The sequence below is a fragment of the Typopeltis vanoorti genome, chromosome 25 (genome assembly GCF_054136105.1).
Source record: "Typopeltis vanoorti isolate ZY-2024b chromosome 25, IOZ_Tvanoo_1.0, whole genome shotgun sequence".
NCBI lineage: Eukaryota > Metazoa > Arthropoda > Arachnida > Uropygi > Thelyphonidae > Typopeltis > Typopeltis vanoorti.
In genome coordinates this window covers 46,925,302-46,951,705 of record NC_143573.1, presented here as the reverse complement: position 1 = coordinate 46,951,705, position 26,404 = coordinate 46,925,302, and the positions used below count along the sequence as shown (strand labels likewise).

At 35.7% G+C, this 26,404-nt stretch overlaps 1 protein-coding gene across 1 annotated transcript; it reads left to right on the top strand.

The window, feature by feature from the left end:
- Positions 1–675: 675 nt before the first annotated feature.
- LOC150092713 (lysoplasmalogenase TMEM86A-like) lies at positions 676–18,264 on the top strand. The gene is made up of 3 exons (XM_090414264.1): positions 676–791; positions 14,252–14,657; positions 17,978–18,264. Exons 1-3 carry the CDS (start codon positions 765–767, stop codon positions 18,262–18,264), a joined length of 720 nt encoding a protein of 239 aa, XP_090270390.1. The 5' UTR covers positions 676–764.
- Positions 18,265–26,404: the final 8,140 nt, after the last annotated feature.

Sequence of the window (26,404 nt, the reverse complement as noted above, 5' to 3'; positions counted from 1 at the left end):
AAAGAATCGCGCACTATGTACGTACGTGGAACACAGTGACTGGCCAGACTAAACTGGCCCCAAGACAAGCCTTGCGCTCGGTAAACAAATATGGTCGCTTGCCCCCAGAGACCGTACTGTCGTATTATACAATATTGCCACAAAATACTACAGTATTTTTTTTTTATTAATCAATAAAACGTGTTGGAAATAGATAAAAAAAATAATAATTACAAGAAACATATGTTTTAAAACTACAATTATTGGGCTACTTATAGAAATATAGGTGGGGCCCGGTCCCTATAGACAGCTGCCCTTGCCCGAAATAATGATAAACATGTACTATTTTTTGTAGCTTTCTTGTGGATAACAGGGGAAAGCGACATATTTGATCAAAAGAAGTCATTAAAGCAAAATTTGATTTTATGTGACTACTCAATGTATTGTTTTCACAGAAGGAAAACAATGATTAATTATCAATTTACTTTACTGAGTCAAATTAATAAGGAGTTTCATATTCAGTGTTCAAGTCTCGAGATGTTTATATAGAAAATTTCTCCTTATAAATGCAGATGACTTACACTTGCGGGGAGGTTACATTTAGTAGTTGCTTTTATGCGATATCAGGAACAGATGTTAAACATAATATGACATTTGAATTCTATTCTTCGTTTCCTCTGTGGATCAGTGACGTCGGAAAAAACCAGGTATGTCATATATAGATGAAGGTGCTGTTCACTAGCTAACTAAACGCAGATATAGATACATGAACAGTATTAGGAAATATGATAGGAAGTTTCACTGTCCTTGAGGTAAGTAGATCAAGTTAGCTAAAACGAATATTGTTTTCACGGCTTTTGCTAGCATATAAGATTTTGTTTTGTTTTTTAAGTAAATTATATTTAGCGGAAAACTCTAAGCGCGATTCGTGTTTCATTCAGGAACATGATTCAGGTAATAATGGATTATTATGAAATCAAATTCCATAGTAATTTATTCTAACACCAATATAGCCAAATAAAATGCAAATGCAACTTGGGAACAATTAAATAATTTGCGGTGTTGGTTCTGGAAAGGGTGTTCTCTTGTCATTAAAGAATGAGTTCTGCGTACATCGGAATGGTAGATAATCTGGTTCAGGTAGATGTCTTTTCATTACAATTTAATAAAACTAACCCTACTTTTCTAAAACTGTTCGCTATTTGGCTAATGTATTAAAAAAAAAAACGCATTGAAATTATTCTTGTTCCTTTATTCAAACAAACCATCCATTGGGAGCCTTAAAAAAATTGCATTCTGCTTCCTTAGATGCAATTGGATGAACGATAGTACATTGCGCCATTCAATTGAAAAGGACCTGAGTTCGATTCTCGTCGTAGCGAGAAATCTTTATATGGGCTTTTCAACCGAAAGTGAGTATTTTTGTCTGTAAATTGTGCGTGTTCTCATATGGTGGAATCGTGGTATGGGATTTTCAAGAAGCGTGATGTGAAAGAAAAAAGTTTACATTAATTTTTGTTTTAAACTCAGTAAAACTACAAAGACAGTTTTTGCAAATATGATTTGGAATTAGGCTCATTATTCCTGTATCCTAATAAAAGCAAGGAAATCCGATTGAATATTACGGATCATAATGACCGCGTTTCTTTCACGATAACTGATGGAGATTCGCATTCATTCATTTGGATCGAACTGTCTCCATCTACCCGGGTGCTCTTCAGTACCACACAAGAAGGGTGGTTTGGGCAGTTCAGCCACGCTAACAGGTAAGTTGATGCAGATTTTTAAAAAAAAAAAACTTTTAAAGTTTAATTTTTATCTGTGTTGTTTATTTTTCAATCTCTCTCTCATTTTCTTTTTGGAGGTAAGCAAAGCCTGCTGTAAGATGTAAGAGACCTCAACCGCTCAATTTACCAAACAATAATTTCTCATGCTTACTTTTTATCTTTAGTATTTTAAACAGTTTTCTCGGTTTGACCGAAGTACAATAATCGAACCTTGGAAGAACAGATAGTTTTTTGGTGTGAATATAGTGTCTGTTCGAATATTATAAGATTTTTAAAGTGCTCAGATATATTGAACAGAAATAGATTTGCTATGAACAGCATTTTCAGGGCGACATGGACTGAAACCTTTTGTATTGGCAGAGCCATACTTATGTACCTGCGCACGAGACTCTAGCGGGGGAAAGCCGAAAAGTTAGGGCTAATTCAAGAACCCCAAACAATGAGAGAAGGTCCGAGTACTCGAGTCCCTCCCGCCTTAGGAAAAGTGTAAGTATGGCCCTGCATATTGATGCACAAGAAAGTACATAAAATCGAGTTCAGAATTTGCTAGTTTTGAGGAGTTGGTATTGTGGATGCGATTCTTGGTAAGCATACTGTTGTGAGTTGATGTTGCTCTGTAGATAACAAAGAGCTATCACACAGATGTGTGATAACCAGAGCAAGTTTTTTTGCTGACGTAGAAAGTATATTTGATAGAAATTATATTATTGTTTTCATCCATATTTTATCCTAGTGTGAGCATAGTATTAATCGGGTGCATAACATGGAAAGGGAGCCTCTGTAGCTCAGTCGGTGCTCTTTAGTCGGAATGACGGGTTCGATTCCGCCCATGACGTGAGGAATTTTTTTCGGGTCTCTTGCCTAGAGGGTTTTGGGAGGTAGAGAGTTTTTTGTCTCTCAGAACAGGCAAACTGACCCTGTGAACACACACACACACGGAACTATCCATGAATTCTTACAGTAATGTGAAAGAGATAGGGTTCTCACATTATCTTTAAACCTGTATTCAACCATGAGTCGCATCATGGTATTCAACTTCCTGGATGGCGACAACACATGATGTTGGACATGAAATACATTACAAGAGACTGCTATCTATAAATTACGTTGCAAATAGATTGCTGACATTTGAAACTCTGTTTTTTAACTGTACAACATTAACAAATTCGTAGAATTCACACCACAGTATCAGTCAGGATTAAGAAGACAAGGTAGGAGCTGTCAGGCATATTCTCTGCCACAGTGAGTCTATAAATCATCAGTAGAAATGAACTCACCTACTAAATGGTGACAGTTGTCTAGCAATTACTAAAATTTAGAGTGAAAGAGGATTCTGCCTATTAAAAGGCATTTGTGGATTTTTAAATAAAAATTGACTGACAGAAGATGATATATAGTTAGTGGGATAGAATGTGTAAGGTATAGTGTGTTCAGGAGGGACAGAAATAATAAAATGGGGGAGGATTGTTATTGATGATAGCTGATGAACTGCAGCTAAGAAGAACAGAAGTTGTATAACAGGATAGTGAAAAGAGCACATTTGAGGCTATTTGGTGTGAGATAGAGTCTAGCAGAACAAAATATACAATTGGGTGCTGCTATAGACAAGGTGATGGAATAGATGGTGGAGATAGTATGCATAGACAAATTGATGAAACGAGTGGAAGGAGAGTTATTATTATTATGGGGGATTTCAACTATGGTAACATTGATTGGAAGGAGGAGAGGACACATATGAGGAAGGAACTGGATTTTATTCAGTTACTGAGGGATAAATATCCTAGTAATAGCATCTGAGAATTTGATAGTAATGAATATGACCATGTTGCAACCTATTGGTGAGAGTGATCATAGGGTCTTGACCTAGGAGGTGGCTAAATGTGTGAAATTTTCGATTAAGACAGGGTACATGTGGAATTACCATGCTGGCAAGTATGACAAGCTCAGGAGATTGCTTGGTTCAGTGCCAAGGCATGTAAAACTGCAAGGGCTGGATGTCGATAGAGCATGGGAAGTGGTCAAAAAGAATTTACAGGAGGTTATGACTGATTGTATACCTAGCTTCTGAATAGCAAAACAAGTAGGGGTTAAAAGGATGAATAACACCATTAAAGCTTGAGTTGCAAAAAAAAAAAGAAACTGTGGAGGGAATTTAAAGAAAAGGGTGACCTGCAGGCACATGAACGGTATAAAGCGCACGCCATAAGGGTAACGAGTGCGGTTGAGAAAAGCAAACACGGATTATGAAAGGAAATAAGCCATGCAAGATAAAGAGAATCCCAAACAGTTCTTTCAATATGCTGCTAGTAAAAGAAAAACTGTACACAGCAGAATGCTTTTAAGGAACGCCGATGGTAGGGAGGTCACTGAATCAGTCGATATAGTGGAATTACTGAGTGAGCACTTTGCAAGAGTATATCATCCAGGTGGTAACGTTGAAGGAACCATTAGTTTATATGGGAATTGTGGTGAATGAAGTGGAAGTGAATAGTCTATTACAGAACCTTAATGTGAATAATCTGTGGGAATGGATGGTATATCAGCACAGGTCTTACGTGAAGCAGACAAAGAATTGTCAGTGCCCTTGACCTTATTGTTTAATCTGAGTCTCGGGTCTGGTTTAGTCCTGAAAGTGTGAAAAGAGGGGAAAATAGATCCCCTGTATAAAGGAGGATCCAAGGCTACTGTTGCAAATTACTGACCGATCAGCATATCAGGAGTCGTTGTCAAGGTCTTGGAGAAAGTAGTCAAGAGAAAAATACAGGAATGGTTTGATGAAAATGGGATACTGTATGGGGCAGCATGGCTTTGTGAAGGGTAGATCATGCCTCAGTAACTTGCTCAGGTTTTATGACATAGTGCCGGCTGAACTGGATAAGGGTAATGGGTTTACAGTGATACTGCTGGACCTGGCTAAGGAATTTGACAGGATACCACATGGGATTGTAACCCATAAACTACAACATATGGGAATGGATAGGAGGGTGGTTGATGGAGAGATACCAGAGTAATTTACTCAGGAGTAGAGTCCAAAAGATGGCCTGTGACTAGTGTGCTGCAGGGTTCTGTTCTTGGACCACTGCTGTTTAATTTGTTCATTAACGTTATAGGGAAGCATCTGAGAGGAATGGTTCGTTTGTTCACTGATGATGCTAAGTTGGGTATGGCAATAGTGAATGCAGATGTCAAAATTTTGCAGGATGATTTGGATAGAATGGAGATCTGGACTAAGGAGAATGAATGTCAATTTAATGTTGCAAAATGTAAGGTTATGCATTTTGGGGTGAAAAGAATAGCAGCAGTATATCACATTGGTGGAACTGTACTCCAGGAGATTGATGAGGCCAGGGATTTGGAAGTTTTGGTGGATAGGGAGTTGAAGTTTAGGGAGCACATCGGAAAGTGGCTAAATCAGCTCATCAAATCACTTGGATGCGGAAGAATACTTTGACGAGCAGAGATAAGCAAGTTATTGTTCCTCTGTATCGAGCCTTGATAAGACCCCATCTTGATTACTGTGCCCAGATCTGGTCACCTAGGTTTCTTCTTGATGAGGAGGTTGAGAGGATCCAGAGGTGAGTGACCAAGATGATAGCAGGTTTATGGAATGAACCTTATGAAAATAGGTTGAAGATTTGTGAGTTGCAGAAATTGGTTGATAGGTGGAAAAGGGGAGATATGATTGAGACATTCAAATTGCTGAAGACCATGGTATCTGAATTATAGGATTAATTCGGAGGATATATTGAGAACAGGACTGGGGGACATCCATGGAAGCTGGGCAAGAGTGTGATTAGTAAGGGTGTTAGAGTTGGGTTTTTTACTTTTAGAGTGGTGAATGAGTGGAATAAGCTGCCAGAGTGTTGTGGGTGCTATGACAGTGAATGAGTTCAAGGCAAAGTATGATAGATACTGTGTGAATGTCGAATAGTTGTTCTTGACATGATGTTTAAGGCCTCCCTCGATGAGTCTAAGGACTCCTTGGAGTCACCCATAATAATAATACCTCAAAGGGTGCAAGCAAGGCCATTTAGCTCTAACTTTTTTTGGAAACTGGTAGACAGCCAATCATGACATCTGGCCCAAGATATCAATGATTTTCAATTGGTATCTGGCGAATAGAGAATGGCAGACAAATGCCAGTCTCTTGGTCTCTAACAGTATATAAAATGAAAAATAAATAAATCCTCTAACACGTTTTATTCTCCAGAAAGAATAGGTAAGGCCATTTTATTCCTAACTTTCGGAGAGTGGGGAGAGAAGTCAATCTCTACCCTTAGCCAATCATAGAGATCTGGCACAAATTTTCAATGATTTTAAACATCTGGGGAAGTTAGGTAGACAATTGCCACATCTTCTGGTCTCTAACGCAATATGTTATTTTTTTAAATAGTGTGGGAACATCAATTTTATTGAGTTGCAGGATTAAAAATCTGAGTTTCTGGGAGAAAAACCCTACTTTTCCATGCTAGGGTTGACTAACTCAGGAACCAAGCAAAGAAAGGCTTAGAAAAAAAGTTCCTTTAGTTGCCAACTAGAATCAAACTCAGAATGCTTTCTTCATGTGGCTTAGCACTATGGATGCAAAAGTCCTTTCCACAGGGCTATATGAGATTACTAACACTATATATGCATTATTAGTGTGAGTTCTATAGTTGATTTTTTTAAGTTGTGGGATTAAAAAAACTGAGTTTCCAGGAGAAAAAACATTCTATTGACCTATGCTAGACATCAACTAACTTGGAAACTGGTCAAAGAAAGGCTTAGAAAAAAAAAGTTAAAAGTCTTTCTTCAGCTAATCTAGGACTAAGGATGCAAATGCAGTTTCTACAGGATTACACAGGCCTTGAATTTTGACACATTTAAATTTCTGTTCCTAAACTACAGTATGTACTGTATATACACAAAGGTTGGTCGATTGGTAGAGCCTCTGCTACTAATGGCTCAGGCAAAAAGTTAAGTGGTTAATAGTTGGAAGGGGACTGATCCTTCGATGCTGTTGGCACATTCTCCCTTGATGAGTTTGTGGACTCCCTGGAGGTGTCACAAATACACTGCTTGGAAAGAAGGCAACAGACTCCCCCCCCCCCTTCCATGGGAAGGTGCATCGTGCCATGTGATGAGTCATGTTTGTAGGCCATTTTGTAGTATGAATTCAAGGAATATGATGCTTCCAAGTCACTACAACTGTGGGTGCAAGAAACTGACAGTTTGAAAGAGGCATTGTGATAGGATGCCATGTTGTAAGCCCATGTTTGCTGCGCTAACAATAAATGTTAGTGTAGCAAGTGCAAAAAGTTTTTCCAATCTTAAACAGATTAAAAATTATTTGTGATTGGATGGTCTAGCAACTATATCGATAGAGGATAGGCAGACATTGCTTATAATTTAATTTTAGAAGAGCTTATAAAGTTTTATTATGCGATATCCCCGTAGAGCAAACATTTAATTAATATTATTATGTAATGTTTGTTTAATGTTTAATTGTTTGCCTCAGGGTGCAATCTAATTTAGCGACAACCCTGAGCAAATTGTTGACAAATTGGATCATTCCAAATCAACAATCAGTATTACCATATTGAGATGGAAGTGAGGGCATCAACTGCAAGTGCTACTTGCAGTGGATTATCCACCACTCAATGAATGTGACCATAGGGTGCTACAAAGCATAAAAACCACCATTTGTCAGCCTATGTGCTTAATGGCGAGTTCTAGACATTGACTGGAAAATGAATCTGCACAAAAACATTCAGAACTGAGGCTCAAAACATGGGTTCCTTGGTAGGACCATAATATGCAAGCTCCACATTACTGAAATCAACATACAGCATTGTCTTCAGTTGTACAGAGTATTGTACTGTAGTATGTGGAAGCTTGAAAAGCTGTTATGAGTGATGAATCACACTACTCCTCTACTACCAAGCAGATGGATAGGTGTGTCAGATGCCCAGTGAACATCTCTTACTAGTGTGTGTAACCCCAATTATGAAATTCAGAGGTGACAAAACAGAGGTAACAAAAAATTTTATTAATTCTAGATAATGCTCCAGGTCATGTCTTGTACGGATCTTCACCAAGTTCAAGGTCATGTTTCTCCCTGCAAACACTACTTCATTGATCCAACCGATGGATCACGGAGTTCTTGCAGTGTTTAAGACTTATTATCTATGGACAACTTTTTCACAAGTCATTTCTGCCACTGAAGGAAATGACCAGACTCTCATGCAATTCTGGAAAACATCCAACATTTATCATGCTATTAAAAATATTGTTGTGGCTTGGGACGAAGTGACCTGTGAATGTATTAGTGGCATATAGAAAAAAAGATATTAAAAAGGTTTGTTCATGATTTTGGAAGTTTGTAATAGTGGGCCTAGCAAACAATGTGAATCTTGAAGTGAATGATGATGACACAATTCAACTCATAGAAAGTTCCCTTGAAGAGCTGACCAACGAAGAATTGGTCAGCTTTTCAGACTGGAGGAACAACTGTAGCAGAAGAAGAAAAACGAGAAAAGGAAGAGGGAAAAGAGATACAGGAAGAGGTAGTTAAACAATTTACAGTGAAGGGTCTTGCAGAAATGTTCTCTGCAGTTAGCAATGTTCTCAAAATTGTTGAAGATATGGACCCCAATGTTGAATGCTACTTATTAGCAGAAACGAAAGTACATGATGCATTTGATTGCTATGAACAAATTTATGATGAAAAGAAGAGGAATAAGCAAAGCACATTGGAATAGTGGCAGTAACACACAGTACAATTTTATAATAAGGTTTAAAAATTAAAATGACAGTATACTTATTATGGTTAAGTTCCATAACCCCTATAACTCTGTTGATTTAATGTATCGACTTATGTCCGATTCGACTTACGTCCTGCCGGATGGAACGGAACATGGATGCAAATTAAACAATAATGGCCCCAAAAAGATCCCTGAGGGCACACCACTAGTGACTTTCTCTTCCAGAATATCACTCCCCCATACACAACCTGGTGATATCTGTCAGACAGCCAATCTCCAATTCAGCATACTAATCTACTACCAACCTCATCTGCTCCAATTTAAATACTAACTTGTCATGTGGCAATCTATCAAAAGCTTTTGCAAAATCTAAATTTGAGATTATTCGAGGCCCGAAGTAAAATAAAGTATCACTGTTCGGTCATAGACTAGGGTTTCTTTCTGGAAATTTAACTCTATTTTTCTAGTTAATGAGAACAATATTTCATTATTTTCAATGTAACAAGCACTTTTAGTCATTTTTCACAACTGCATAAATATGATAATCATTTCTTTCTTTATTTTTATTTATTTAAGGAGGAATCTGATAATTTTCTATTGTTATAAAATATTACATACAAGGGGTGTTCAACTGAACTTTACTTTTTAAATGGCGTGCCAACCGGCACAGAGAGCACGCTATGCCTACTGAGCACACGCCTAACAGCAGGTTTGACAACAAACTGCCATTTGTCCTGTTCTGCTATGAGCATTAGTTGTCAAGTTACATCCACTGAAGTGAGCACGTGCACAAGCTGTTCATCGGATTAGTGACAATGAAAGAGATTGAAGAACCATGTTGAAATCAGTAAGGAACTGTTTGCCATTGCAAATGGTAATGAAAACTTTCATATATTATTTAGAACATTATAACAGGAGATGAGACATGGGTTTATGGCTATGATGTTATAACCAAGATGCAATCATCGCAGTAGGTGGGGAAAGGGTCTCCTCGACCAAAAAAAGCACAGATGAGTCGGTCAAAGATCAAGGTGATGTTGATTGTGTTTTTTGATTGGAAAGGCATTGTCCATTATGAATTTGTACCACATGGTCAGATGGTAAACAAAGAGTTGTACCAGGAAGTTTTAGCATGTCTGAGGAATGCTGTACACAGGAGGAGGCCTGAATTGTGGAAAGCCAGACTTGGATGCTGCACCACGACAATGTGCCAGCTCATGCGTCGGAAAAACATCAGACATCCGTTGTGCCCCATCCACCAGACTTAGCCCCAGAAGACTTTTTTCCTGTTTCCCAAACTTAAAACCACTTTGAAAGAAACATTGGGAATTGTGTATCACCAGTAGAGGGGACAGTACTTAAAATGCTGTAAAATGAGCAATAAAATCTTTATGGCAAAAGTTCAGTCTTTTTTTGAACACGCTTTGTATGGTAATATTACTATTGACAGCAATCACTTTTATTAACCACTGACAACCCTTCAGATTAACCAACCCTTGCATGTCAACCAACTTCTGGTACAGCATCCAACTCTTCAATTATTAGAACAGCAAATTGCATTCTCACCATAATTGGACAAATGGTAACTTACTGTATATATACTCTGCACGTGGGTTTCCAAATTGGTTATTAACACTTACAGTGACCAAGTCAAACAGAAATGAAGAGTAAAATAGTTTGTGTACTGCACTGTTTGGAACAAATTGCAAGATGGATTGTTGATTGACTGATGATTCACTTTTTTGCTCAGGAACCACTTCTTAATCACATTTCATAAATTGCAGTATATTTATTTTTCTGTTTATTCAAATTTTACACTTTACATTTGTTCATCTTATTATATGGATATCTGCATGAAGTCTGAAGACTCATCGTTGGAGATCCATTATTCACACAATATCCATCGTACTCCTCCTTAAACTCATTCGTTGACAAAGCACTCATAACCACCTCTGGCAACTCATTCACCACTCTTCAAGTGAAAAATCATTTCCACAGTTTTCATGAGTGACTCCTTGTTCTCTCCTTTTCTGCCATGTACTGAAAAAAAAAGCCTTTAGTGTCAGTCCTATAAAACCCCTTTAATAACTTAGGCTTCTATTATGTCTCGTCTTTTTTTTTTTTGCCTAACAGCTAGTTTTTGAAGCCTTCAATGAGAATAGACTGAAGGTCTATTCTCATAGAGAGCATTCTATAGACCTGCCACAATCTTTGTCACTCACCTCTGAATCCTTTCCACCACTTATTTCAGCAACACACATCTTTTACACTAAGAAAGAGTGTACCTCAACTCATTCCAATTTCTAGTTATTAAATTAGCAATAAATTGAGTGTAAATTGTCAGCAAGATAACATTTTCAGTATACTTTCTCTTAATGAGTTAGGCTTATCACAGTCAACTTGGTTTCACCTAAACTAATGCTCTGATAGGGATGGCTTACCCATTTTACTGGACGAAAAGATGTGGAGGTTTCAAAAATTGTCACATATGTCTAGCTGAATGAGTTACATATGTAACTCATTCAGCTAGAGCAGGGGTCGCCAAACGTCTTTGACCGTCGACTCCTTCAAGAGTTTCTTGACTTTTTATCGATCCCCTCTATTTTACTATTACGTAATTATAATAGGACAAGCAAAAAAGATGCTTATGTGAGTTTTTAGATTCTTTATTTTATAGGTACAGTGTTTATTGTATGTATAATATAGTATATATTATTATATTACTATTACTACTACTATCTGGTATTACTAGTGATATTAATATACTGGTATTACTATCAGTCCTGCTCAACTCTTCAACATAGAGAAGTTTAGTTCATGAATGAATAACGATTGAATTATAATATGTATGTTGATGAATTTTAGAACATTAACGCTCACTTGTATGTCGATGCGCAAAAAATAAGACTGGGATCGAATACTTGTAAGTATAAGTAAATAAGAACCGCACACGTCTTGCAATCTTGCTCCTGCTGTGCCAGCCGGGCAGGAGCTACAACATCCGTTTATTAGTAAATACATCATTTTGGCCTACTTGATTGGCCTCCATAACTATTTTCATGACCTTGCTCCATCTTACAGGTCCTATTCATGTCACTGTTCCCACGATTCACTCTTAATTGCGTCGTTGTCATTCAGGATGGAGGTAATCCAAGTTAACCAAATTAAATATTACTAGTACAATGATGTCTTATAGTTTTCTGTCGACCCCTAACAATGTTATATCGACCCCTGGGGGTCAATATCAACCGAGCTAGAGGGACGGAGGGGGCAGGATCCTTATCGTCCTTTACATTCTAGACCAGATTATGAACTCAGGTCTTTCCAACTAAAGGACACTGTTATTACTGACTGAGCTATGGAGACTACAACACTTACAGTATATATATAATTGCACACAAAGAGTAATACAAAATAAATTATGTATTGTATTTGCTGTTTAATTCTAGGGACAGTTTTTAACTTTCATGTTTAATTCTATAATTATTTTGTCAAAATAGATTTCTACTGAATTACTGAAGTGAATGAGTTTGAAAATAAGAATCCAACCTTAGAGACTGAATGACCAAACCTAAAGGACAAATACACTCTTAGCCCAAAGAACATGAAGTTGCATTCAAAGACAGAACAAAAAAGCATTCTCCTCATTAGTCAAGAGGAAGAAGCCAGAACAGGAAATGTAAAAAAGTTCTCTGTTTGCAAAAATCAAACATCACAGGAATATCAATATATATTATGTCCATAAAGAATACTGAAAAAAAAAAAGAAAAAAAAACCATATTGTATGCATTATGCACAGCCTGAAGATACTTCAGATGCAAACTTATAAAGGATAACAAAATAGGTATTTTGGACAAAAAATAAAAAAGATGCATGTGCCCTTTTCTTTTTTTTTTTTTTTTTGACTTTCCCACAATGCAGAAATACCTCACGGGTTTGTTCTGTCACCTACTCTTTTTCCTATACATAAACCTACACATAGTTTTGCTGATGATAGTACACCCTTCATCCTACTCATTTGACTAACCACGTAGTGTCCAAACATTCCAAGCTGCAAGAACTTCTGTAACCAGCACCTTAAACAGGATCTTCATGCTGTTCTCTGATGAACTGAGGATAACTCTTTCACCTTCACTGCTACCAAAATACAGTCCTACCCTTTTTCATGTAAAATGATCTTAATTCAACTTCTTAACATAAAAATCACCAGACATTAACTCTACTAAATCCCAAATCCACAGAACCTTAGAATACTATTCTCATTTTGGGATGGTGCACCAAGGACTTCCCTAAAAATTCTGGATGGGTTGAGAATGGCAGTGCTGCTGATCAATGATCCCTCAGTGAGAGCAGAATCCCTGACAGATTTCAGCTACTGTCACAGATGGTCAGTCTTATGTCTCTTCCACTGAACTGGTATCCAATCTCTGCTTTTCACTAAGCTTGTTAAAATGCAAGGCAGCTGCTAACATCTTTTTCCAGTCAACTCCAAACATATTGAGCCTGCATCCTTCTTCATTCCATTTGTCTGTTCTCTGGAACAGCCATGAAGATTTTCCTTTTAAAGAGCTGGAGTCTCTAGTGACTAGAGACTCCAGCTCTTTATGAAGATCAGTAGGTTACTGATTCTTAATTTTCTCTAAATTGTCTACACACACCACCATTTGTTATAGGTTCTGAAATATCTCATATGTGGTTTATATCAGAAACTTCAGGAGAGAACTAATGATAAAATTTGTGATGAAATCTTGTTTGGACTATCACTGAGGTTTGGTTGGCTGTCGGAAAATTGTTAAAGCTATGAAGCGAGTGGATTATGTTTGTAAACTGTGTATTTACTAGCCACTTTGCATGTTATTTGGAACAAAAAACAACAACAACAACAAAAAAAAAAATTATCTGAGGAAAATCTTCTTGTTTCTATTCTATGCCTTATTCTAAAAGTATGTTCCAGCAAATAATAACAGTGATACCTCTACCATAAGCCTATAGCCATGTGCAGAAACCAAAATGAAACTTTGTCTATGAATAAAATTTTGCTTATGTGGATATAATTGCAGTGTGTGTGTGTGACTTCCATGAACTCTGATATACTTAAAGGGTTTAAACAGTTAACATTTGGCACCATTGCTGCCACTTAATATAGTAACAAAAATTCAATCCAATGAAAATTTACCAAAATGATGTCATCTGGTGTAAACTGTCAGCAGAGATAAAGCTGAAATATCAGGTTTTTGACTCCTCCCTACATCCATCCACTACTGACTTGGCAAATATTTATTTCAGGTTCTAAGATATACTGTATTTATATGGTTTTATGAAGATGATTTTTAATTGCATACAATCGACTCTCGCTATTGCAGACTCACTCACTATAATAAACAATAAGTCCCAACTGATGTTCAACAGGTATATTAATGCTATTCTAAAGGAAAAAATTCACTATAATGAACTATTCCTCTAGTTCCTATGAGTATGTTATAGTGAAAGTCAACTGTACTGATTATACACTGAAAGAGAAGTTTTAATAGAATGAATAATGAAAAATATATACAGTAGAAATATTGCCAGAGTGAATCCCATCACATTTATCAACTTGAAGGTAAAATGCACCAGTGTTCCAACTAAATATTATTGTATAACTAAGTAGTTTTGTCAACTTTCATGTAGTAGATTTGCATCAACATGTATATAATACTAAATGTTTTCTTTTCTTTTTTTTTTTTTTTTAATTCTTTTAAGATGAAATGTTTGATTCCTCAGCTGGCACCATTCTTTTTAGCTGCAAGCATCTACCCTGTTCTTGCCATTTACACACGCAGAGTACATCCAGAATATTTTTGGATTGTCTGCATTGAAAAGTGCATCCCAGTATTATACCTGTGCATTTTTGTAATATTAAATGGAATGCAGAGTCATGAGAAATACATTTACTCCTGCTGGATTCTAAGTGGATTAATGTTCTCTGCACTGGGAGATTACTTTGTATGCTGGCCTTTCTACTTCCACTGGGGGATGCTAGCATTTGCAATTGCTCACATAGCATACAGTGTTGCCTTTGGTATGCATCCTGTGAATTTTCCTGCTGGAGTCTTATGTTTGGCATTTGCTATGCTTGGTTATTACATCCTTTATCCTGGATTACATGGTAAGTGTGCAAAATTTATAAACAATAGTTATTTAATGACCCCTTAACATGTAGTAATTATGCTATAGAAAATCTTGGCAGAATCACTTTCATACTTTTACAAATACTAATGACGAAACTTTTTTACAAGGATTTAATTGTAATTTTGGAGGCTAACTAAGAAAGCTCCACATACTACTTTGGTACACTTTTGGAATATTTACATGGCATTAATTTGGAAAACTAGTATATAAAAGAGTACAATAGTAATCTATAGTCTTCTTAGCATGCATTTTATTCTAGTAAAACTAAGATGCTCTTTTTTTTTTTTTTTTGACAGTACATAATTATGCTTCAAACCAAACTAAACGTAAAATAGCACACAGATATTTATTTCAAAATTAGAACTTTTACATTTCTAACTTAGTATATTAATCACAAGTGTTTTTAATGCTATATTGCAGAACAATAGGTCGATGGAAAAGCAAAAACATGCAGGAACTGTGCTCAAAAATAAACAATAATAATTGCCATTGCCTTGCTTCCTCTAGAAATGGTCCTGTAACTCCAAAGAGGGGGGGGGGGTGCAGTTTGAAAATCACTGTCTTAAAGTGATTTTCAAACTTAAAGTTATATGCATGAATATTAAAAGAGAAGCTAAACAGTATTGTAGAGCAGTGCTTCCCAAACTTCTGGATGTCAGGGCCCTCTGTAGAAAAATTAAAATATTTCACAGCCCTCATAGAAAAAAAATCATAATATAGACACATATTATAATATTTCTTGTATTTCTAGTAGCAAGGCTTATACGCTGGTCATACATAACTGGTAATTAGTTACGGAATTAACAACGCATATAAAGTATATTAATTAAAGGTAACTTTAATGAATAACTTCTATATTTCGGCAATGTCATGTTGCCATCGTCAGGAACATAAAGATATGGTATGTGCACACAGGTACTAACAAAAGCAAATGAGGAAGAAAGCAAGAAACTAATATTGTTCCTATGGTGAACCCATGGCATTTTGTTTGGCAAGGAGAGTTCTACAAACAGATAGAGGGGACAGTCATGGGTTCACCACTTTCCCCACCCTTGGCCAATTTCTTTATGGAGACCTTTGAAGAGAAAGCCTTAAACTCTGCCCCACAAAAACCCACTATTTGGCTTCGTTACGTGGATGAAGTGTTCACTATTTGGCCACATGGCTCAGACACACTCCACTCCTTCTGGACACCTCGGAGTCCAGTTCACCTTAGAAAAAAGAGGAAAACAACACCTTCACCTTCCTAGACACTTTAATCACTCACCAGCTTGATGGATCTTTGGTTTTCTCTGTTTACAGAAAACCGACTCATACTGGCAGATACATTCACCAGCAATCCCACCACCCCCTTCACAACAATATGGGGTTATAAAAACACTATATAACAGGGAAAAATTAATCTGCTCAGATGACAAGGCCCTAACTGCTGAACTAAACCACATCCTCAACACTTTCTTAGCCAATGGCTATAACCCAAAAAAAATCCAAAAAATACTAAAACCAGTAAACCACAACCCCCTCCCCCTCCACAATAAAGATTATGCCAAATCTATCACCATCCCTTACATCCAGGGCACCTCTGAGAAAATAACCAATATCCTCAAAAAATATGACCTTACTTCTTGTTACAGACCATATAAAAAGTTGGCATCCCTTATCCGCTCTCCCAAAGACCAACCACTTCCCCTAGACCTACCTGGTGGACACCAGGTCCCTTGCAGCTGCAAATTGTCCTACTTTGGCCAAACAGGCAGAACAGCAAATATCAGTATTTCAGAACACAAAGACTACATCCGGTTTCACCAGTACAGCCGCTCTGGGCTGGCAGACCATGCCTTAGATACTCACCATAGAATTCGTTGGAAGAAAACAAAAATAATACACTGCAGCAAGTTTAAATACGAAAGATTATTCAAGGAATCATCAGCAGCTCTAAAAACGTTCCTAACCTCAACAAATTTGGATGCATGAAACTACCCCAAATTTGGGAGACTTACATTATGAGAACTTCAGCCCACTGCCAAGACAACCAAATTAGCCCACCAGAGGGCACCATTAGGACTTTAGGAACAATATTAGTTTCTTGCTTTCTTCCTCATTTGCTTTTGTAATGCCTGCGTGCACATACCATATCTTTATGTTCCTGAAGATGGCAATGTGACGTTGCCGAAATATAGAAGTTATTCATTAAAGTTACCTTTAATTAATATACTTTATATGCGTTGTTAATTCCGTAAACTAATTACCAGTTATTTATTGTATTTATATTCAATACAAGTAAAATAGTGATAGATAATAAAATATTAGAAGTAAATACTTTCAAATACTAGGGATGTGATTTATTGTACAAAGAAAAAGGATAGACACTAAAATATCAAACTTTGTCAAAGTAAATGGCATAATAAATAATATATTTAAGCCACCCCTAGTACAAAAACACACCAGAATCAGACCATATAATGTCTTGTCAAAACCAACTTTACTATATGGAAGTGAAACATGAAAAATGAATCCAAACAGCAGAAATGCAATTTCTCAAATAAACAGCTGGGTATACCAAGTGGGACCATAAAACAAATGAAGAAATTTTACAATCCCTGAATATAAAACGAATTAATTACTACATAAGGCAGTATATAAACAAAAATGGATAGAACGTTAAATCGGATGGGCAACAGCAGACTACTGAAAATATTATACAGATATAAAATAAAATAAGTGGAAAAAGAAGAATAGGAAGATCAAGAAAGAGATGGCATGAGACCAGAACAGGCCACCTGGCCTAAAATCCATGTTAGGAAGAAGAAATAATGCACCCTTATAAGTAACAATAATAAAAAAATCTATTTGCACACCTGAAAATTAAAAGAATGTATTTATATGTTCAAGCAGGGCCAAAAAAAAAAAAATCATGTAATGCATTTGATACTGCACCAAACCCTCTGGTAGGATTTTCCTTCTTTGTAAATCTGAGTTGATAATGGATGAAAACTACCTTTTTATTCACCATTCACATTTTTTATTATTTATTATTGATGAGAGATTGCATTAAACAAGTTTATAGTTTTAATGAACACTTTCAGATTTAATGATAAAAAAAATAAGGTGATACCTACATTGCTTTATTTGTCAACCTACTGTCAAGTCAGCTATTTAACTAGTTTTCGATAATTTTTTATAGAAATTTGAAATTTTAAAGTGGAGGGAGTGATCCAAATTTTCACTTTTCAGATTTGTTAAATTTGTTGGTTATATTTTTCAAAACAATTTAAATTTTTCTGCATTTTTTTATAGGGTTTTATGCTGTAGCTGTACCTGTTTATATATCATTTCTTGCTTTCATGACATGGCGTGCTGTGGCTAGATGCCAGCTCCCTAAAGATAAATGGATATTTCCAGAACTATGCTCATGTGTAGGAGGGATTCTATTTGCAATATCAGATTTCATATTAGGAGTGCATAAATTTTGTCCAGATGCTATTTCTAAACAAACATGGCCTGCTATCATAGTTACCTATTATGTAGCTCAGTTATGCATAGCATTATCTACAATTAACAATACTGAGAACAAGTATATTTAAAACATGAAATTATTAAGTGAAGTTCTATCAAACATATGAGGAATGTGGATGACAATGTATATATATAGTAATTTTTCTTAATAAAGTTTAGAAACATTTTGAATATGCACTATGATTTTTGAATAGCAAAAAATCAGTAGAACTAATGGTGTATTTAATAGTCAATATTTAAAAAATATATTTTACACATCACGGTTCTAATTAATCAAGAAGATTGTCTCATTGGGCTGATTTCCCTCTAATATGATTGCAGATTGTAGCAAAAGTTATATGAAATCAGAGTGCTGGCCCAATTCATTTATGTTTATTTTGATGCTAGAGAAAGAAAAAAACAACAACTTGGGTATGCAGAATAACTTTTGGTTGCCCACTGCCACTGAGTAACTATAACCTATTCAACCAACCCAGGTAAACTTTCTATACATACTAAATAAAAATAAGTCAATCACATAGGCTACTTTGACTTCATATAGTTTTGCTACTATTTCTCTAATAGTTATTAAAGAGGTTTTGTACACAATGTGGATATAACATGAAAATGAAAAACAAATGTACGAGAGTCAGAGATGTGTTCTTTTACTGTTATAGTTAACACTTTACTACTTAAAAAGTTTTGTATTCCATAACAAATGAATCTCATTTGCTGTTTATAAGTTTCAATATAAGGGGTGAATGAAGGCCACACTGTATAACTTTCATTTCTTATAAACCATAGTAATGCTTGCTGTACTCCTTGTGGATGAATTAATACACAGAATTTAATTCTTATTAAATAAAAATTAAAAACATTTAATCACAAATCCTATCTTTTATCTCTAGAGTTCCTCTGTAGTAGTTGGCAGCAACATCTGTTCACCAGAAAGACCTGGGTTCAAATTCCAACTAGAATATGAGAAACATCAAAGCTTTCCAGATGAGGAGTCAGCAGTCCCATACAGAGGTAGCATTGAGAACAACAAAGAAACACAAGAAAAACAAACAAGGTTTACTGATAATAAAAATAAAAAAATTTTGGATAGAAGTAACTCTATTCTACTCATCATCAGTGATAAATTCAAAACAAGGATGAACTAACATAACAGTCAACTAACTATTAATAGTAAATGATTTGCTAGAAACAGTAAGCTATTTGCTATAAATCTGGCCTTGCTTTGATTATTGTTATCTCTGATGTTGGATGGTTATTTTCTATCCAAAAATTGCGATTTTTATAATCAATAAATCTTATTTATTTCTCCTATGTTTAGGTGCTCTCAGTATTGATTATGTCATCAGTAGCTATGAAATAAGACACACAGCATGGTTTTTCTTTTTGGAAACTTGAGTTTTCCCTCCTGATGTTTTTTAAATAAAGATTTCATATCTTATGCAATACCCTTCAATGCATGTCAGTCATTTCACATCACAACTGCAGTTTACATGATGGACAATCTGATTTGTTGTGTTATGTGATGTCATGATGAAAGGAGTATTGCCATCATGCATGATAACAGTGAGATCATGGAGAAGAGAAAAATTACATTCAAAGTGAAGAACACATGGAGAAAGGTTTTCTTCTCCTCCCAAGGGATGAGCTTTCAATAACGAATTTGCTGATGTAGAAACAAAAAAGACAAAAACTGGTGAGATCTTTCTGAGCAATAAATACAAAATGTTATATTCAGGCAATGACAATCAAGGAAAAGAAGGAGTAGCCATAGTATTCAACACAAAATACGAGGCTAATCTTCTTGAATGGCAGTCAGTCTCAAGTAGAGTAATGTGGGCAAATATGAGAATGGGGAACTGGACAATGAGACTTATTTGTGCCTATGGTCCCACAGAAGGCTCTACTAAGATAGAAGTGGAGGAATTTTTTGAGGCTTTAGAAAAAGCAACTGACACAATGAAAAAGGAAAAGTTGGTCCTTGTTGGGGATCTAAATAGTAGAGTAGGAAATGATTGTGAGACATACAAAAATATTTTGGGAAAATTTGGAGAAAAGAGCAAAGCTAATAATAATGGCAAATATCTGTTGGATTTCTGCTCAGGACATGGACTGGTTATTACTAACACCATGTTCCAACATAAAAATGTGCACAAATTCACATGGAGAGAAGAGGCTAGGAATAAGAAAAGTCTCATTGACTATGTTATTGTTGATAGTGATGTTTTCTCCTTGGTGCAGGATACCAGAGTGTACAGAGGATTTGAAATTGGAAGTGATCACTATTTAGTCTTGAGCAGGATAAAATTGAATTTCATATTGAAAAGAATAACATGTAAGAAAGTTTTAAAGCGAATAAAAGTTGAGCAGCTCTCAGATGTGAACTGTAGACTAAAATACACAAAGATTATTGAAGAAAAAATGAAAGAGTTTGAGAACAGGAATCAAACCTTGGAGATTCAGTGGCAAACTCTGAAGGAAACATTGATTGATTCTGCCAGAGAGGCATGTGGTGAGGTTGTGTGCAAGGATAAAAAAATCAGAACTCCCTGGTGGACACAGGAAGTTAAAGAGGCAGTGAAGGAAAAGAAGAAAGCATATCAAAAGTTCCTGGCAAATAAGTCAGCTTTTACTCTTACAGAATACAGAGACAAATGTAAGAAAGCTAAACAGTGTGTAAAACTAGTTAAACAAAAGTCATGGGAGGACTTTGGCAAGAATATAGAAAATAAATATCAAGAAGGTGGCAAAATATTCTGGAGGTTGTTGAAGAAGCTTAGGAATGGAGGAAAGAGTGCTGTAAAAGGAATTAGAGATGATAAAGGTGAAATGAAAACAGGAGAAAAAAAGATATCCTTGAAGTATGGAGTAATTACTTTGAAAAACTGCTAAATGAAACAAGCAGTGATGACAGCACAGTGATAAAAAAACACTGACCAGGCATGCAGTCAGGAATACATATCCATACTTGAAGTAGAAAAAGCCATCAAAGGCTTGAAATGTGGAAAGGCAGCAGGAGTAGATGATATTCGACCAGAAATGCTGAAGTATGGTGGTATAAGAGTCTTACAGTGGCTGCACTGCATAGTTCAGAAAGCCTGGACAGAGGGACGAATTCCCGATGATTGGAGTAGAGCTCTCATAGTACCCATATATAAAAAGGGAAATAAAACTGAATGTGAGAATTACAGAGGTATTTCCCTACTGAGTGTTCCTGGCAAGATCTATGCAAGTATACTTGAGAAACGGTTGAGAAGAATTGTGGAAGAAAAGCTTGGTGAAGAACAAGCTGGATTCAGGCCAAATAGAGGCTGCCAGGATCAGATCTTCACTTTACGACAAATAGTCGAGAAAGCATGGGAATATAACAAAGATCTGTATTTAAGTTTTGTTGATTTGGAAAAGGCATATGACAAGGTGCCAAGAGAGAAGCTATTCAATACGCTGCAGTTATATGGTGTCAATGGGGCATTATATCAAGCAATACCTTGACTTTATTTGAGTTGTAAGTCAGCAGTTAGAATTGAAGGAAGTACAGGAAGATGGTTTAATGTTAAATCTGGTGTGAGACAGGGATGTACATTATCCCCTCTGTTATTCATTATCTATATGGATCACATTATGAAGGAATGTGGTATTAAACCTGATATCAAAATTGGAGATGTTAATGTCAGCTCTTTGCTTTATGCGGATGATGTTATACTTCTAAATAAATCCGCTACAAGTCTGCAAGATTCTCTGACTAAATTGAATAGCTGTTGTAATAGATATGGTATGAAGGTCAGCAATAAAAAGACAAAGACAATGAAAATAATCAGAATCATTGAAAATGTCAACTGTGTTGTGAATGGAGAACCTGTGGAACAAGTAAAACATTTCAGCTAGTTAGGCACGATTTTTACTGAAGGTGGTAAATTAAATATAGAAATAGACAACAGAATCAGCAAAGCTAGTATGGTGGGAAGTCAATTGAATAAATTCATATGGAATAAGAGAGAAATTAGTCGGAACACTAAATTAGCTGTATACAAGACAGTGTTCAAACCAGTTTTAACTTATGGATCTGAGAGCTGGGTCAGAAGTAAAACACTTGACCAAAGACTAGAGACCACAGATATGAGAGTCCTGAGAAAGATTAGAGGTGTGAACAGATGGCATCAATATCATATTAAAAACGAGTATATTAGGAAAGAACTTGACATTGTCAGCATCCAGGAATGCGTTAGCAGAGCTAATCTCAGATGGTATGGTCACTTAAATAGAATGGGAGAGGAAAGATTAGCAAAACAAGTGTTCTCTGCCAGGTTGCCAGGAAAACAACCCAGAGGAAGACCAAGATATAGGTGGATTGATACGGTACAAAGTGCCTTAGACGATAGAAATATAAGATCTGATAATGATAATGTTGGAGTCTTGACAAGTAACAGACTGATTTGGAGGAAAATTGTAGATAGGAAGTTAGTAATAATGTAGTTTTTTCATGTAGTACTGTTATATCCTGTACACCCCTTGAGGGTACATGGCAGGAATTTGATGATGATGATGATATTTGCAAAGTTTAAAGAGAAAATCCTTTGTGTCTTATTTACTCATATTTAATTCAGTGATGAAGCTTAAACAGTGATAAAGAAAACATTTGATAGAGCCTAAAATTGTTCTAAAATACATAAGTCTCTATAAAGTAACTCTATTTCATGAAATTTGGCAAATAGAGTTACTTATGAAAACAGTGTCATCCCTTGTTATTTGTTGAATATAAAGAATGATGATATAATGAAAGTTGAGAAGTCCTGGAACATTAATTTAAATCAGGGCTGTCCAACCTTAGGTAATCCAAGGGTCGCATCCCAATGCGTATCTAGTAATTTGGAGAGCAGCAGCAACAACACAACCTCAATAGCTGAACAAACGAACAACACTAATCGCGTGCTCACATTCCCCGTGAGCCCCTGGAGTATGCGCGTTGGAACAAAACAGTGTAAGAACACTTCTTTGACACATCTAACATGAGGATATATAGTGATGTAAAAACACCAAATAAAATTACCAACATCGAGATTATCGATTAGTGATAAAATTAAAATATCTAATATGCATTCGATTCAAATTGTTATTTTTTCACTCATGAAACCCACACAAAATCGCACTGTGGGCCGCATCCCGCCCTGATCTAAATCATTCTAATATGTATCTTAGTGTTCTACTAGTGAAATATGATTTATATATGAAAAAAGCTTCGCTCATTCACGGAAAAGAGTATTTCTGTGTAACTATTATGTATCATTGAGAGGTAGGAACTATTTTATCTAATTATTAACTATGTGGAAGTTGGATGCTTAACTGAGGTGACAGTTTATTCTTTCACCACATTAGAAGAGAAAAATAATGTGCTAATTTGGAATAATTAGTTATGAAAGCAATTTGTTATTGTCTGGAGGAGTGTTAAGGATTTGTTGTATGCTAGGCACATCAAAGGATACATTATTAAGCTATTACTTTTATCAAGTTAAGATGATAGTCAATTTTTGTTGTGGAATGAAATCTACTTCATTGCATACATGATATATACAGGCAACCCTTGTATAACGCGGTCTACAAATTGTAGGCAACCCTTGTTCAGCACGGTATTTATATAACGCAGTTTCGATATAACGCGGTCTACAAATTGCAGTAATCCTTTATCTTTTCATATATTTTTCACCTCGTGACTTAAAAATCAAATTTTATCTTCGTTAAATTTGTGTCTGCCCATATCGCGCATGTAGTTATAAGCAGCGAAGTTTAGGGGAAATACCCTTAAGCACACATGTACATCAATTGTTTACCATGTAAAGTGTTAATTATTGTTGAAAGTTGTCTTCGTTTTCTGCCAGGAAAGCGCATTAAAAATCATAAGTGTGTTCGTCTCAAGCTGAGGACTTTATTTCCTGGTGAGGTACATACAATATGTAATGCTTTTTTTATGTAAAAAAATTATTTCTATAGTAATGGCCGCTTAGAGGGCTTTTGCGATATGGTGGAAAACGAAATTAGTGAATTGATTGATGAGGAAATGAATTTAAATTAGGAGGAACCAGTACAATTAATAGATGACGTCGAACCAAATTGCAGGGAAAGTTCTGTCGAAGATTCTGATTGTGATGAATCAATTAAAAAATTCAGTTTAAAGAAATTAGCAGAAGGATTGGACTTGGCAAGAAAGTTAGGAAGCTATTTTACTGATAATGATCCCTCAACGAGGGCTCTGGAAAATTCATGAGACAATTGGATATTTGTTTAGCTCCATATTATGAACTTAATAAAAAAATTGCAGCATAGTGGTAAGCAAGGTTTTATTACTGACTTCTTGATAACTAAACCAGCTGAAATATGCAATGAGAATTATACAAATTATGTCCCAGAGATTTCAAGTAATGACGATTAAAATATGCACTTTATTATGTGCAAAGAAGTTTACGTACAATTTGTAATTTTATAAGTTTATACTATATATTTATTTCATAGTTTATATATTTTCTTAATTTACATGAATTACAAGAATTAAAAAATAAAAATATTTTTGTTGGGTATGTCATTGTTGTTTATATAATTAAAAAAAATGATTTCGGAACCTAACCCTACTTTTTCTATGTAATCTGAGTCTCGCATAACGCGATTTATATAACGCAGCATTTTTATGGAATATAACATCCGTGTTATACGAGGGTTACCTGTGTGTGTGTGTGTATATATATATATATATATACAGGGTGTTCGGGATAAATTTGACATATTTATAATTAATTATATTTTTCCGTAAGTTACATGTATTAACACACACTTCTCTTCATTTAAAAGTTTGGACCCTTCTTCATTCATATACAAGATGTCAGAAAGGATGGATAGCTGGAACCCACCTGAATCATGGAAGAGAATAACTTGTATCATGATGATTCGTGCCCGCCATCAAAATAAGGATATTACGACTGCTGCCGAATTTCCCTGAATACAGTAAAAACAATCAGGCATGAACTAGAGACTTGCAATGGTGACTACGAGGATGTAGCAAGAAGAAAGATCCCTAGCAGACGATCTGATTGCGTTCGTACAGCAGAATTCCTCGCAAATCTGCAGGAACAGGTGTTGAAGAACCCTGGCATTGGAATTCGGGCTTTGTTCGTGGAGTTGCTAACTGTAGTCAAGCCCTGGATAACAAGGGTAGCCAATAGTAGGCCGTATGTATGGCAGCAGGATTCGGCCCCTTGCCACACCTCTGGGAAAAGTCAAAAATGGTTGTCTGAAAATTTCTACGACTTCACCAGTCCAAATGTTTGGCCTCCAAACTCCCCAGACCTTAACCCCATGGATTATTTTGTATGGGGCGCAGTTGAAAAAGACACCAATCGCACTTCCAGTAATACAAAAGCCCAGTTAATGGATAAAATTAAAACAGTTTTTGTGGCCCTTCCTAGGGAGACTGTAGCATCAGCTTGTTCGAGGTTCCGAAGCAGAATTGAAGCTGTGATCGATGCTAATAGTGGTTATTTTGAGTAAATCTTGTTGATAGTATTGTAATTAACTCTGCCTGTAATGTTTTTTTGTCAATTCATTAAATTTAATAGATACAAAGAAGATTTTCTTTTTCCTTACGAAACTGTCAAATTTATCCCAAACACCCTGTATATATATATATATATTTTTTTTTTTTTTTTTTTATATATAGCAATTGCATAATTAGAGAGAGAGAGAAGTGAATGAAAAATATAAATTTTATTTTGTAAATAAGTTATGTTTCTTGATTCAAATACAGTAGAAACTCCTTTTCTATGCATTTCCAAAACCACATACAAACTGGATTACAAAGAAAACTCTTTTAAAGATATTTATAAAGAAATAATAACATATCAATAGAACATACAACTGGTGCAGTCATAGACTTAATGACAGGATGCACTTATTTTATGCTTATGCAGCCAAAAAGAATTGCACAAATATTTAACATAACTTAGCTACCAGATCTAATACATGTCAAGGGAGAGAGGATGGGATATTATTTCATTTATTACAGAGACATCGTCACCAGAAAATAATACTTAAAATTGTAGCTTGCATGCAAACTATAGTGCAGTGATGTGCCAAAACAAGCTCAAGTAAGCTAGTTGTTAAATTTTCAAGAATTTTGCAAACTAGTTGCTAAACTTATGACTATAAACTATAGTGGCGAGTGTGCTTTGA

What these genes read in the sequence shown, in the direction of transcription:
- LOC150092713 (XM_090414264.1), top strand. Translation starts at nt 765, where the DNA reads ATGATAGGAAGTTTCACTGTCCTTGAG. An exon ending in GAAGTTTCACTGTCCTTGAG is followed by an intron (nt 792 to 14,251) that starts GTAAGTAGATCA and finishes AATTCTTTTAAG; the next exon opens with ATGAAATGTTTGATTCCTCA. An exon ending in CCTTTATCCTGGATTACATG is followed by an intron (nt 14,658 to 17,977) that starts GTAAGTGTGCAA and finishes ATTTTTTTATAG; the next exon opens with GGTTTTATGCTGTAGCTGTA.